General features: G+C 39.6%; 1 protein-coding gene across 3 annotated transcripts in view; it reads right to left on the minus strand.

Moving 5' to 3' along the window:
• Positions 1–1,633: 1,633 nt before the first annotated feature.
• Positions 1,634–15,586, minus strand: part of LOC142947031 (disks large homolog 4-like) — an 88,214-nt gene continuing 74,261 nt past the window's right edge. For all 3 annotated transcript variants that reach the window (XM_076088677.1, XM_076088675.1, XM_076088676.1), the window contains 10 exons: positions 11,188–11,370; positions 8,108–8,171; positions 5,869–5,884; positions 4,632–4,673; positions 4,161–4,211; positions 3,837–3,938; positions 3,186–3,358; positions 2,751–2,860; positions 2,366–2,457; positions 1,634–1,740 (listed from right to left, as the gene is read on the minus strand). In XM_076088677.1, coding sequence (XP_075944792.1) covers positions 1,634–1,740; positions 2,366–2,457; positions 2,751–2,860; positions 3,186–3,358; positions 3,837–3,938; positions 4,161–4,211; positions 4,632–4,673; positions 5,869–5,884; positions 8,108–8,171; positions 11,188–11,370 — 940 coding nt within the window. The remainder of the gene's footprint in view (positions 1,741–2,365; positions 2,458–2,750; positions 2,861–3,185; positions 3,359–3,836; positions 3,939–4,160; positions 4,212–4,631; positions 4,674–5,868; positions 5,885–8,107; positions 8,172–11,187; positions 11,371–15,586) is intronic.

Here is a 15,586-nt window from a genome sequence, read left to right on the forward strand (position 1 = left end):
AGGAGGAGGACGAGGGGAGGCAGAGAAGCCCTTGTTTGAAGAAGACATGGTTGATACATGTTTTTTAAACAGAGGATCTGGGCCCGTTGGACTTGAAATCCTTCACTTTTACCTTCTTAAGTGTGTTTAAGAAGGATTGGACAAAATATTATTGGCCAAGATGAGCGATACCGTACCTGAAGAAATATGTTTAATTCAGAATAAGGTAGTTTTAGCCTATTATTTCTGTTTGTCTGCGTTTTTCAAGGTGCAAAAGACAAGAACGTAGCTGTCATTGATTCTGCTTGCAATCACATTCGATGCATCTTCATTATCTGCTCTCATCAATGTGGCACTAAATCACACTCATTGTCTGTTTTCTCTGCTGTATGTCTTCCACCAACAGCATCATTTTGTTCCTTTGGTTCCCTTTTTTGTTTCCATTTCAGCCCATTATTTATCCATATTTGCATGTTTATGTAGTCTAAATATATATTCGATTGTTTTTAACTTCACGTTAGTTTCTACTGGAGTTATTGAAGATTTTACACAAATAAAATGTACTTTAAACAGTATAAATGTACATGTTTCTGCAGAATCACACATGACTGAGTGAAATTTAACAGGGCAGATGTTCGGTAAATCCTTGACACGGATTGGCTGTAGGTGTAACTAATCATCTGATCACTTGAACGTTGCTCTAAAACGTTACTCCTCCACTTTGCTGTAAATAAGAGGACGCTTGATAAATGTATCCTCAGATATACTTTTAGAAAATAACATTTTTACAAGCATCATTCTCAGGACTTTGAGAAATAAGGACTCAGGGCTCCGAATGGACTCTAAAACCATTATGAGGCTCAACACTATTTATTTTAAAGCTATCTAACTTAGTTTTCTACTTAAGTTTTGATTGAGATATCAACAAGGGTCTCAATGGTAGAAATCCTAAATGATTACTAAATTCATTATTTTCTTGCTACGTCTCTAAACAGTACTATTGTACTATAATTTCATTTTGGTCCTTGATACCAAAATGCTGGGGCACGTTATAAAGTTTCCAACTCATTTCTTAAGTCTGTAGTCTAAAGGGTGGGACATGAGAGAGAGATAGAACAAGACTAAACAGGAGCAATGCCATGAGGAAAGACAGACAGACCGGTAAGAAGATCAACATTTTGTCCCAAAAACATGCTCTTAAAGCTACAGCGTGCAAAAGTCTGCCTCTTGGTGACAATATTATCATTACAAACCCATACATGAATGCATTACCCTTCGTTAATATGAAAACAACAACGACAACAACAATAAGAAGAACAATAATGAAATCAAATCAGATAATGGTACATGTCGCCTTGATTTGAACCTCCTCCTTAAACATTAAGGAACTGAGCTGTAGGAAGATCCACCAAGAGGCTGCTGGACAGACGTTAGCCCCTCCCACTTCAGGAAGTAGCAGTCCCAGATAGTCCCAGCCTCATCCGACTTCATGTGCTTGTGTAAATCGTTGTGTGTGTGTGTGTGTGTGTGTGTGTGTGTGTGTGCAGAAATGTGGGTTTACGAGAGAGAGCGAGAGGAAGCAGGCCGATAATAGAAAATTAGAGGAAGTGTTGAAAGAGTGATGTGTGTGATTTTGTAGTACGTGTGTGTTTATTCAAAGTCGCTCCTTGGTGGGTATCCAGATGTAAGGACCAGACTGCTCCTCAATAGTCTGCTTCACCTGCGAATACACTTCCTCTAGAGTCGAGCCATGGACAATGGCTGCAGAAAAAGAGAGAGAGAGAGAGAGAGAGAGAGAGATGAATATACAAGAAGAACATCTACCAAAACATATCACCATGGTAGCCCACTGTGTGTGCAGAAAGAAACTATAATCAAAATCTCCATTAAAGTGGGAGTAACCTTTAAAGGTCAAAATCGGTGTATTTGAGTGTGTGTGTATGTTGGATCTTTACACATAGACTTCCTTAAGATCAAGAAGTACAGCCATGTTTTAACCAAACATAATCCCTGCTTGTGGAAATGTAACAAACCGCTTTATGAATATCTTGTGGTTGACTTACATAAAACTGTAACGTATAACAACTTTACAATCGTTTGCGTTCTAAACAATAATGTTATTGTTTTTGTCAAAGGAATATTTCAACACTTCTCTTTCCTGCCCAAAGTTAGATGAAAAGATGGATACTACTCTAATGTCTGTGAGTGAAGGATGGAAGCATACAGTCTAGAAACAGCTAGTCTGCCTCTGGCCAAAGTACAAAAATAAAAATGCATACCAACACCTCAGACGATCACCAATTAAAATGTTATATATTGTTAACTGCTGCAATTATTTCTTAACAACCTACAGTACATTGTCTGTGTACGTGAGCTTGTAACTAACCGCTGAAGAACTCTGTGAACTCATGCTCCAGTTTGACAGCTCTGTCGAAGGTCTTCCTCGCCTGGTCCTCAGTCAAACGCTTGTTCATCTCTCTGGAGAGAAAAACAAGAGTTACATAATATCAAGGTGCAGAAAGAGAATTTAAAACACCGTGTATACATGAAACTAAACCCTCAGCAATCTTCTTGACCTCATTGTGAAGTTCAACAGTGGTCAAATTACATTATGATGATTAACTTTTTTTACACCTACACCTATCTGCTGATGAGGAGCATGTGAGTTTTAAAACAAGCAACAAAATGAACCTTGTGGTGAGATTGTTCAACTCAAATACAGGATGTTGTTTCTGTTAGGGTGTGGTGGTGCCGATGTTCCCTTTACTTACAGTATGTTGTCGACATTGCGTGGTCTAATGAACACAGCGATGGGATGGAGGCCTGCCAACTGGAGACGCTTGATCGCATTCCCTGATACATCCAGTATACAGTGTTTACCCTGGGAAAGAGACATAGAAACCGGGTTTCCATTCTATTGTCAAGCAAATTTGCAGCGGAAAAAAAAATACGAATTTATTCGGCAAAGGCGTTCCCATAATCCATTTTACGCATCAGCTCTTTTTAGACAAGGAAAAACCACCTCAACCAAGCTCCAATTTCTTAGAAGTTATATCAAATGTTGCTGTTTCCATACAGCTTTTCTAATGCAATAGTTCAAAATGTGCATACAAATATGTGAAGGTAAACACGGCTCGATGTTATTCTGTTTCCTCTGTCCTTTGTATTCTATCTCCTCTCTGCTCGCACTCCCTCGTTAAACTCACCTTGTCTGCGACTTCTTTGACCGACTGTATGCTGGTTCCATACAGATGGTTGTTATACTGTCCGGCCTCTATGAACTTGTGTTCCTGGATCTCTTGCTCCATGAGCTCTCTGGAGGACATGAAGTGGTAATCTCTGCCGTCCACCTCGTAGTCTCGCCGCGGCCGCGTTGTGTCTGGGTATCATAGATTTTCCACACATTATTCTCAACACGAACCTTTTTTACCTTAAACCATGAAGTGTATTTGCTCAAACCTGACCAATCGTTTCCCAACATTAACCACGGGGCATTTCTGCAAGCATGATATGAGGCTGATAAGAAACGTACTTAATTATATATATATTTTTTAGAAACATCTAAATTCTGCCAAAAGTTTTCCTGACGACTGTGTTGCTATTTCACCAATAAAATCACTTAAGTCATCCTGCTGCCTCCTCAGTCTGTTTGCGTCCTATCCCCGTTGCGCTGTATAAACAGCTGTAACATTTACTTTTAGTTAACTTCTTTGATCAGCTGTTATTACAGCATTATAAACACGATGTTATAGTTTTCATAATGAACCTTTGCCTTGCCTTGTGATTCATCATATAGCTTAAGCAGAAGTTGTACTTTGCCCGTCCGCGAGGGTCCGCTATAGGCTTAAGATACTCACGTGGGACGCAGGAGCCAAACTTGTCAGGGAACTCTGAGATGAGGTCATCGTTGATCCGATCTTTCATTGGTCCGAGTATGATGACTGGCCGCGTGTAATTAACTGGAATATGACACACAGAACCAGGTCAACACAGACAAAGATACCCAGTATGTTGAGTAGACAGTAATATAAGTTACTAACACATATATTATATCAAAATCATAATTTGTGTATGTGCTGTTGATTGCCTTCAGTAACCCTACTTCCCAAGACGGAGTAACATAAAGACAAAACAACCTTGAGAAACTAAAATTGAAAGATGATGTGAAGTTAAGCACTGACCCTCTTGCTGCATGACAGGTTGGTAAGTGAGCAAGATCTCCTCCTGGCCAGCTGATCGGATGAAGAGAAATGATGAACACATTTAGAGGCACAGCGGGCGGGATTATTCACAACAAAACACACCCGAACCTTTCCTACTTTTGGACTGAACTTCTGCAACAGCTCTGGACAACAGAAAGGTAACTTACACACAAACACATGCGCGCGCGCTCGCACACACACACACACACACACACACACACACACACACACACACACACACACACACACACACACATATAAAAACACAATAATCACAACACACAATAAATACATGTGCATGTATGCATGACACACCCACAAGCACACACAGAGAAACACACACAAATAAAATCAAAACTGAACAAGAACGAGCAAAGAAGGAAGAGAGAGAGAGAATAAAAGAAAGAATTAAAGAATGAAAGAAAGAGATAGCGGAGGGTCTAGACTTACAGGAACTACTCTCATTATCGCTGGTGCCAGAGGTTACCAGCTCTGGAAGGACAAGACAGGTTAGAGTCAGCAACACACACACATATACAAACACACAGATTCAGACAGAAACGCACAGACTTACATTGTTTCTATATGTCACACGACCACTGACACACTTTCACTTCTGACAGAAAACATCAGACACACAATATCATTCCATCCATCCGTTTTCTAGATTCGCTCATCCTGGTCAGGTGAGCAGGAGGCCGGAGCCTTTCCCAGCATGCAGCATGCAATCCCAAAGGCCTGAACCTTACAGCCTCAAGGAGACAACATGGTTAACCGCTTTCTTTAAAATGTTTTATTACATTAATAAAGGCACAAGTCCAGAGGAAAAGAAGTTGGCCAAATATTCGGGCATCAACTATTGTACTTTTCCTAATGTAACAAAGGAGAAATTCTAAAGGGGTACACCCACTTCTTTCAAACTCTACACCTCCAGTTGGTAATGCTATTATTACAAACTTCCCAGAAACAAACGTTACAAAACACTTAAAGTAATAGAAAGTAACTAAGTGCATTTACTCAAGTACTATACGTAAGTACAATTCTGAGGTATATGTTATTTATTTAAGTATTTAAATCTTATGTTGCGTTGTACTTCTACCACACTAAATCTCAGAGGAAAATATTGGACTTTTTATACTCAAATTAGCTGCTTTACAAATTAAGATTTTAGAACACTCAACATCTATAAAATGATCCTCCAATTACTTTTACTTAGAAACTTTAAGTACACTTATGTACTTACACTTAAGTATAATTTATAATCCAGGAGAAAGTACTTTTTAATTGTGGTATTAATGCATTCTTCAATTTAAGATCTGAATACTACCACCGTATCTGTTTTGTGTACTATTGCAGTTTTTGTTAAAAATCCTGTTCCAATATTTCCACAGTTTTACCGACACACTTTGTATGTTATGACTGGCTAATTTGATGAGCTATCCTGGACAGTGGCCTTATGGATTCAAATTTTTACAGTTCTTTCAATCTACTTTACTGTCCATTTCAGATCTCCCTCTTCTTCCCTCCCCATCATGCTCCTCTTCCTCCATCCCAGAGCAGGATTAAGGAGACGGAGTTTGAAGGAGGAGAGTGGAGGTGAAAGGTGCGACAGTGTCAATCCGGATTGCTGAAGAGCTGAAGTTACATATTCTGACCCGCAGGTGTCAGTGATGGAGAGAATACCTACCTTTATCATCCTGATCCTGGTGAGAGAGAGAGAGAGAGAGAGAGAGAGAGAGAGAGAGAGAGAGAGCATTAGTCATCATACCGAAGATGATCATAATAGTATCTTGACTGAAGCACTATTTGAAATCTCACGGGCTTTCTGTTCCTCTCACACACAGTTTGAGCGAGCAACACTAATTTGCAGTTTTTATCTGAGCACGGAGCCAGAGGAAACAGCATGTGTGTGTGATCATTTTTAATTATCAGCTCTTCACCGTGCAGAGTTGCTGATTGCAGATTCACCCAGTGTGAGAAAAAAAACAAGAGCGCGAGCTGACAACACAGTGATATCAATAGCCTGCGTTAGACTCGCGTGTCAGCTCTGATCATCACGCTGTGTGAAGTGTGATTAAAGTCTCGCTTCGACTTGGAGCTCAGACTGGAAACTTTCTAAGTCAGAACAATCAAAGTAACAACAAGCTAGTTTGTACTTTTAATTAATAGTTAACCCGCCGACACTTTTGCTAGTAACAAGTGGTCTGGCTGTCACTGACGAAACACATTTGTGTCAGCTCATACACGTAGGAGTTGCTCAACTCGTTCATTTGTTGATTCAACTGCAAAACAGTCAACTCTCACGTAAAAAGGATCAATAATTACAGACCAAAGCATATTGGTGAATATTAATGTGGTATTAGTGATGTGAGGTTTAGAGTAATCACAATATTTCCTAGTCAACAAAATCCCTCATGACTTACTGGTTGACTGATTTAACAAGTAGAAATAATCATTAACAATCAACAGCAACACCAGCAATTATATTTCTAAAACAGTTCTTTAAACAGCTACAGCTCATTCAGAATACTGAGGCTGCTACATTGGCTAGTAAGGCTATTGTTTAAGAATGGTGTATAGGCATTGTCATTAGACCTTAGGTACATCTTACCATTTAATTTACATTTTTCTTATTTTGTTATCTTTAAGTTGAAAAAAATGTGGTCTTTTTTATTGTTATATTATTCATCACTTATTTTATTGTATTTAATAAGTTGCTTAATTGTATTCTATTAAATTAGTCCAGTTTATATTTCACAATGTTTACTACTATTACTGTTATTGTAGCTTTTAATTATATTTCATCATTACATATTTGTTGAATCATGTGCGTTGGTCTAAAATTGCTAAACTGTTAACTTGCTGAATTGTTTTTTGTCTTTTCAGTTATTTTCACCGCCCACTCGTGTTCCGTCTCACTTTTTGCTTGTCAGTCACCTGTGAAGCACTTAAAACGGCAATAACCTGCATACAATGTGCTGTATAAATAAAGTAGGATTGAGTGATTGATTTGATGTCTCTGCCAACGAATTCATAATAAAATATTGATTTAATAACGCTCACTCTCTATGGAGCTTTAGCATTAGGTGGGTTCATATTGTACCGATGTCAGCTTGTTTCCAGAACACGGAGCAGCTTATGTGCTATACAAGTAACGCTGTCTTTCCTGTACCTAAAACCGATTTTCCATATATGTACCGGTTGTATTGCTTTCAATATATCATGGTCAAACTGATTCAATGTTTACTTTTCCATTTCTCTGAAATGTATTTATTGCTAATTCTTCTTCTATAGTATTTTATTATTTCTATTTGTTAGTTGCTCTCTGCAGCTATAGGCATAAACAAATTCCACTACACGTTGTACTGTGTGTGATCATGTATGAGACAAAAACATGTGTTTTGATTTGATGCAAGTGTCGCGTTCTCACATTGAGACAGCTTGGATGAGAAATGGTAGAAAGGTTTAACATCTCTGTGTGGAAGCATTGTTTGTAATCTATTAACAGCACAGATATGTATAATAAAGTGCGCAGGTGAAATATTAAATTAACACAATGTCAAACCTCCTTCTGCACCTCGTTCAACAGCATCTCAACAAGTTCTCATTCGAGAATTCATCAGAGAACTGAAGCTCACAGAAAGCTGTTATTAAAAGTTTCACATGGTATTCATGTGAAACGGAATAAGAGAAAACTCGGACTAAAAGGGTTTCATCTTTTTTAAGCAACAACCTTTAGTCGTACTGTTAAAGAGGAAAAAGAGGATGAGTATTTCTTCTGACTTCATCTGTCCTATTATTAGTTGCTTATCTGAGTAATGAACACCGTGCTGGTCAGTGCGCCAACACCACTGAGGATAAGACTCAAGTGACCTTTGTGAGGACCAAACGTCGTTTTAAAGTTCATAAATTAGCTTTCTACTCACCGATCTGTCTTGAGACCTCGTCACTCTGACCGTCTTTAACCTAGACCTCTCCTTTTTCTCTGCCCTGTGAGATGGAAAATAAAAACACTAAGAGAAATGCAAAGCGAGGACAGACATCAACACAATCATCAGAGATTGGATTTAAGCAAATACAAATAAATGGCGTGAATTTATAATTACTCCCCATCTACTCTGTTTGAATCTGTCATTTCTTTCCCCGACAAAATCTGTTCTTTTGCACAGTGCTTAGTAACAGTTATAGGGACGGCCTCCTGTCATTGGGACTTTCTTCAGGCATGTCAGACATTATTCATTGTTTCATTGTGAAACACGCCTACACAACAGTAATTGTTCACAGTAAAATAATGGGGGTTTAACCAGGCAAATGTGAACTCTTGATCCCCTTTCATGTCTGGAAGATTAAACCTGTTATCACAGAACATGTGATTAACGTCGTAAATTGAAAAAAGAAAAAAAAAGAAAACCGACATGGTTATATTTAGACAGTAAAACTACTTGGTATGGTACAGTAAAACATAATCTTTTGTCTTAAAATAAGTATTATAAATTAGTTTGTAATGTTATTTAAGTTACGGATGTAAATTAAGTCAGTGTTGATTTTTGGTTTTAGACTGGATATGAACAGCGGACTTCTGGGGGTAAGTTCTGTGTTTCTTTACCACACTCGTCCACCCAACCTCTACCTACACAGACAGGTCTATGATTAGAAATGTATTTGTGGTACAAAACTAATTTAATCCAACGTAATTGACAATGCAAGTTTCATTGTGATAACTTCAAATCTTCTCACATCCCAAAAAATAAACAAATGAAGTCAACATATAACATTCCTTGTTCAAAAAGTAAATTAATAGCTTATCAGATTTAAAGTATTTTGGAACTATCTTGTCTATAAGCAGGATTTTTGAATAGTAGTAAGCGGTAGCTGATTAAATTTTGTGGACTTAATATCCAGATATTATATAACTTATTATATAACTTGACCATAAAGAGATATCGTGTACCCTAATCTGAATGTGATTACAAATGAAAAGGGATCTTTCTTTGAAATTACATGATTGGAATGGTTATTTTAATTGAGAAGGAGATGAGAGGGGACATGAGGGGAGGGGAGGGAGGAGGACGAGGAGCAGGTGAAACAGAAAGAGGAAGAGAAGAAGGAAGAGAGGAGGTGAGCAGAAAGAGGAAGAGAAGGGGGTGGAGATGAGAAACAGAGAAGCAGGGGAAGGGGAGACGAGGATAAGCAGGTGGAGGACATATAGTGGAGAGGAGGTGGAGGAGAGGGAGGGGCAATTACACGGTCTTCCTCAAATCGTGGCTCATTATTTCACTAATTAACATCACATATTAGACTTCATATCACACCAGCCTCTAATAATCAATGATTGATCAACATTATTCCACCACAGGTTTGAATCCTATATCTTGTATCTAATGCTTCCTCTTCTAATATCCAAACATCTGGTGTCCATAATCTAATATCTTCTTTGTTACTTTTTTTCAATAATAAGTAAAGTTCTATTAGCTTTATTTCTTGACTATACCTCAGTTCCTCCATTCATAAAGCACCAACCTCTATTCTAACACCTCCATCTATTAATACCCCACCGTCTACACCTCTGTGTGACAACCTCTACGTTCATCCCTCCCATGCTCCATTCGCTCACTCACACTCATCCTTGTTGCCTCTAATCCTCGCACTAACTAACACTTGCTCCATCCTCGTCACCTCTCCCCGTGTCATAGACGGACTAAATCTAAATCTGCTCTTCCCACCGGGGAAACTTATCAACATCTGTCTGTCACCTCCTCTGCTGGGAAACAAGGAGGAGGTGAGAGGAAGAAGTTTCCAGTTTACATTCAGCAGATTCTATATAATGTGTTATGAGCCAGCAGCAAAATGACACACCAGCGTAAACTAAAACCAATTTGAAACTCTCCACCGCTGAGAGCTGCCCAGGATCAGAAAAGGAGGAGGATAGAAGGAGAGTAGAGGAGGGAAGGAGAAAAGCAGGGGCCGATGAAAAGAGAAGAAAGAAGAGGAGATGAGGAGAAGAGGACAAGATGAGATGTAGAGAAGATCAGGAACAGAAGAGGAGAAGGAGAAGAGGAAGAGAGAACAAGGAGGTGGAGAGGAGAGGAGGGAAGGAGAGGAAGAGGTGCAGGTGAAACAGAAAGGAGGAGGAGGAGAAGGAGGAAGGGACGGGGAGGAGGACGAGAGGAGGAGATGAGGGGAGGAAGAGAGAAGAAGGATAAGAGTACAAAGAGAAGAAAAGGGGAGTAGAGGAGGGGTAGGAGGGAAGGAAAGGAGGAGGAGCAGGTCATAGAGAAAGAGGAGAAGGAGGAAAGAGGATGAGTAGATAACAATAATGCAGAGAGAGGAGGGGAAGAAAAGGATAGGAGGAAGAGGAAAGGAGGAGAGGACAAGGATGAGGAGATGAGATGAAGAGGAGAGGAGAAGAATACAATGAGCAGGGAGGAGGGGAGGAAAGAGGGAGGAGCAGGTGGAACAGAAATAAATATAAGAAAGAAGAGGAGGAGATGAGGAGAGGACAGGAGTAAAGGTGGGGGAAGAGTAGAGGAGCAGAAAAAGGAGAATGGAGAGAATGAGAGGAGTAAAAGAGGACAAGAGGAGGAAGAGGTGAGGAAAAGGATAGGAGGAAGAGGAGAGAAGGAGGAGAGGACTAGGAGAAGGAGAAGAGGAGTTGGAAGGAGGATTAGGTGGAAGAGGGGAAGAGTAGGTGGAGATGAAGAGGAAGAGGAGACGAGGAGGAGGGCATGAAGAGCAAATTGATAATGTGAATGGAGAGTGTGTACAGCATTGATGTTTGGCGTCTAGGCTCTGACCTTGTCTCTCCCTCGCCAGGTTCAGGACAGCAGGAAGTGGGGAACAATGACACTAACGTCTCTACTGGGAAATGCTGTATGTTGCAGTGAGAGTACTGTGCCATGTGAGCGTATAGGAACAGGGGCTCGAATCAACTGCCTAAACTAGCTCACAGACTTTAATCAATCAAAATCAACAGCCCACTCCCATCCCAAGCCCTTTGACCTCTGACCTCCTGCGGCTGGGTATGACTCCGACTTCAGGGCAGTTTGGAGGCGGGGGGCTGAGGTGACGGGCTGGCCACCACTCCTCTTCGCCAGCGCTGCTCACGTGGAGGACATCCCCGAAATGGAAAGGCAGGGCCTGATTGGGCGTGCTCAGGTCTGGCGCGCTTCCGTCGTAGTCGAACAACGCTCTGCAGACAGACAGAGAAACAAACTATGTACAATACACATCGAGAAAAACACACCTTTAGTGTGACAATACAATCTGCTGGAGGGGACGGAAACAGACAATGTAGGGACATTGATGTTGAAATGCTGCTTATTTTGGTTTGTCCTAAATATGAACCCCCAGCACACCTTTTGCTGTTAGAAATGTCAAAAAATCATTAAACATATATTTTTTTCTAATTTAGAAAAAAACCTTTGTCCTGATGCCTTTCACATTTCTCACAACTATTGATAACAACCTGACATCTATCATAAACACTAAAATAATAGAATAAACTGACAAAACAATACAGACAGACAGATCTGTTGTAGTATATAAAAGCCAAAACAGCTGAGGGCTGCTTTCCTACACTAATATTTTATGACGTTGTCTGTGTGTACATGCCTCTGTGTGTGTGTGCACGCGCGTGTGTGTGCAGTACACATCTGTCTGCGCGCATGTCACTCTGTTTGTGTGCTTTTGTGTGTGTCTGAACGGTGACCACAGAGTTCCAAACCAGTCCAGAGGGAACAGACCTGGGAAAGTAGGCCAGCAGTACGTGTGTGTGTGCGCGTGTGTCCGTGTGTGCAAAGGAACTAGAGCTGAAATAACTGGCATCCCCTAAAGTCCCTCCTGCCTTCATCAATAAAACAGAACATAGACAGGGAAGGAGGAACGGAGAGAGAAAATCAGACAGAAGAGGTATACACACAGAGTCTAACATCAGTACAAAAAACATAATCTCATGTTTTATTGATGTTAGATTAAAAGATGAGAAAAGGAAGACCTCCCCACGGACATTATATATTTAGCTGGCTGCTAAAACGTGACTTTATGATCTTTAAATCAGATGAAACAGGACCATCAGGCACAAAGTTCAGTTCATTATATTTTACAGGAATGTAATTTCTCAATAATTGCTTGAAAGTTAGCTTACAGGGTGACCTCTACTGGCCTCATCCCAGTGGGTGAGTTAACCTGTGGAATTATATCTATGGAAATGTGTAACCTTAACTATTATATTCACCCAAACTCTATTTCAGTATAACCTTTCTATAGCACTACTGTGTATATTGATGTATGTATGTGAAAGGTTACAAGAAATACTGTAAACATGAGGTGCAGTGTTGCATTTATATCGCTGGGACCACAGATATATTTATGAAAGGGCATGCTGTCAGGTGGAAGTGTTTAAATGATCCTCCTTTCCTTCATTATGTCACCAAGAGAGAAATATAAAGTACAGCAAGAAATAAGAGTTCTACAAATCCCAAAGGGATGTTTTAGCAAGCAGGTTACACTGATGGATCGTTTCTTATTAAGGCCACATGTAAATGTAACTCTAAATCAATTACCGGCTCTAAGTATTACAGTCGTTTTAATTCCTATGTGGGAGCCTCTGAAATCTCATTACTCGAGTGAAGGAACACAGTAATTACTGCAGAGTGTAACAGAAACACCTGGTCATCTTTTACACCTTTTCCCAGTTTAAACAACATAGTGCTGTTTTCTGCACAGCCGGCAGCCTTTAGTTCAAACTGCATTGCGGTTTTACTTTTCACCGGATACTCGTAAGATTACTGCATACATGCACTTTATTTCAGAATATGCAGGGTAATTGACTGGAATGTGAACGTATGATGTCGAATAAAAAAACAGGGAGTAAGTATATAGTACTTTAGAACCTTTAACATATACTGTATTTTTAATATTTACTGTTATCATACTATAATTTGATCAAATCTAATATATTCTCAGAATAAAAGTCAGACCACATTCAAACAACTTACTCAAAAAAAAAAGCCCCTGAGCAATTTGAAAGCATAATATTCTGTTTCAAGAGGCAAATGTCCCGGAGCATTTTGTTTGCTTAAATGCTTGGGAATTGATATACGCACAAGAAAACTACAGATATTGGTTTCATTTTACACCGGGTCTAAGCCTGCATACAGCTCTCGAACCTCAATCAATGCATCAATGTTCTTATATAAATCCAATGATCAAATCCTCATAAAATATAATGACATGTCAGGTCAGTTTGCCCTTTGAACCTGTCTTGATATGCTTTGGTAGCAAAGAAATCCTAATAATGTTAAATGTGCAGCTGCATAAATAAAATCTATATTAAGAAAATATAAAGACATTCATTTATATTTGTCATTGAGAATATAATATACACTTTGAATGGGGATGGGACTTTATCATTACTTTGTCCCTGCCTTTCCAGTGAATCTTTGTGGTGTATAAGGACACGCTATCGAGCCATACGATGCGTTTAAAACAGGACATTAAGGGTGTAAAATAAGAAGGAGGGAGGACACACACAGACACACACACACACACACACACACACACACACACACACACACACACACACACACACACACACACACACACACACACCTTTTACACAAAAGACAGTCATAGATGTCACCTTGCTTCAGTGACATTTCCTCTGGGAAAAGGTTAGTCTTCTTACCCATTATGCATATTCTGCTAACACCCCACTACACACACGAACCGTATGTACATGCATGAACACACACACAGCAGCCCACAGCACCAGACACCCCAAATCTGTCACGCACCAACAGCCTCACCGTGACCAATCAGTGGCCAGTCTGAGAGTTCCTTTTTTTAAATGTAAAGCTGATTGGCCATTTATGTGCAGTAACCAGCAACAGGGACTATCATGTGTGGGGGGGTTACTACATTATTCTATATAACCTTGACATAATCCTTGCTTGATTTTAATAAGACTGGGAGGAATGTTGTCATTCATATTCATCATGTAAACTGATTAACTCACAGGCGATGTCATTATTATAATTTGCTGAATCATGGATATGTTCCTATTAAATCTACGAGTATACAGTCAAGTGCAGCACGATCTGTTTGCAGCATGGCCCAAGAGATGCCGATGTAGGCCTCTGGACTGGATCTAATTAAACTTTCATTTTGTTTTGGTCTGTGAACCTGCTGTTTTGGTGTTATACTATTGGCTGTTAAAGCAGATTCATATATAAAAAACGGTGTGTTTCTTCTATGTGATTGTGGTTATTATTAACCAATTATTATTAACCCTAACCCTGACCCTAATGCATCTCAAAGTGCTTTTCAGCATATCACAACGATCAGTGTGTAAGCATGATAATGCAGAACTCTTCTGATTTAATCAAATGAGCAGTGGACAGAACGTTTCTCCTTACTTTTATCCAAAGTCAAGTAAAAACACACTTCATTTATGCTAATGATAGTCATGCCTATCGGTGACGGCAAGCAGCTGCAATGTCATGTTTCCACATCTTTTTCTATTAAATCTACACTTCACAAACAGGATAATTTGTTTTAATGGCGGGTATGCCAAATAGGTCATTCCAGGTTTTACAAAGCATTGTGGGTCCACTGGCATTCACTTTAACACACGCTAAGAAATGAATGTGAAAGCTTGGCCTCTATCTGCCTGCACAGAATCTGACCCCAGCGCTGCTCCGTGTGTGAGTCAGTCTGTGAGAGTAGTTCAAGGTGACTCTGTTCCAGCTGCTGATTTGCCCTTCCTTCCAGGCCACTAGCACACAGTTCAGGTCAGATGTTCCTTTCATGCCCAGTACTTGTCAGCTGTAGTTTCCTCTGTGCTTTGTATTTTTGGACCAGATAGATAAACGATGTTGAATGTGTTGGTGCTCATTTCTCTAATCGAAGGTGATGTTGCACAAGAGTCAGTCACAATGTCAACAAAGAGCCAGTCAAGGGTTCATGGCTGAGACAATTCACAGTTTACTATTTCTTTCAGAATATCCTCCGTCACAAACATGTTGTCAACTATGGAGCGTCTACACAGATAATACAAACACGGATATAAGAAATAATATATTATTGTGTAACAATAAACCTCATTGACTATCTTTACAGCCCTGGTCTCATCTGAAATGGCACAATATCAAATAGTCAGAATTACTTTGACAATGACTCTTCATTTCAGTCACTTTTTGTTAAATCCATGATTGAAATACATATCTAGAAAAACGTTTTAATTTTAATTAAAATGACTGACAGAGACTGGAGCCGATATTTGCTCTTCGATAACTTGTTGAATCATCTTCAGTTGTAGCCTAACTGATACAACTCTAAAATGTTTCCCTGCCTCTTTAAAGCCCAACACGTGGATTTAATCATTAGTGTGATCATTAGAGCTACCG

The sequence above is a fragment of the Anarhichas minor genome, unplaced genomic scaffold (assembly GCF_050575085.1).
Source record: "Anarhichas minor isolate MPS153535 unplaced genomic scaffold, ASM5057508v1 ptg000010l, whole genome shotgun sequence".
In the NCBI taxonomy this organism is placed as follows: Eukaryota; Metazoa; Chordata; class Actinopteri; order Perciformes; family Anarhichadidae; genus Anarhichas; species Anarhichas minor.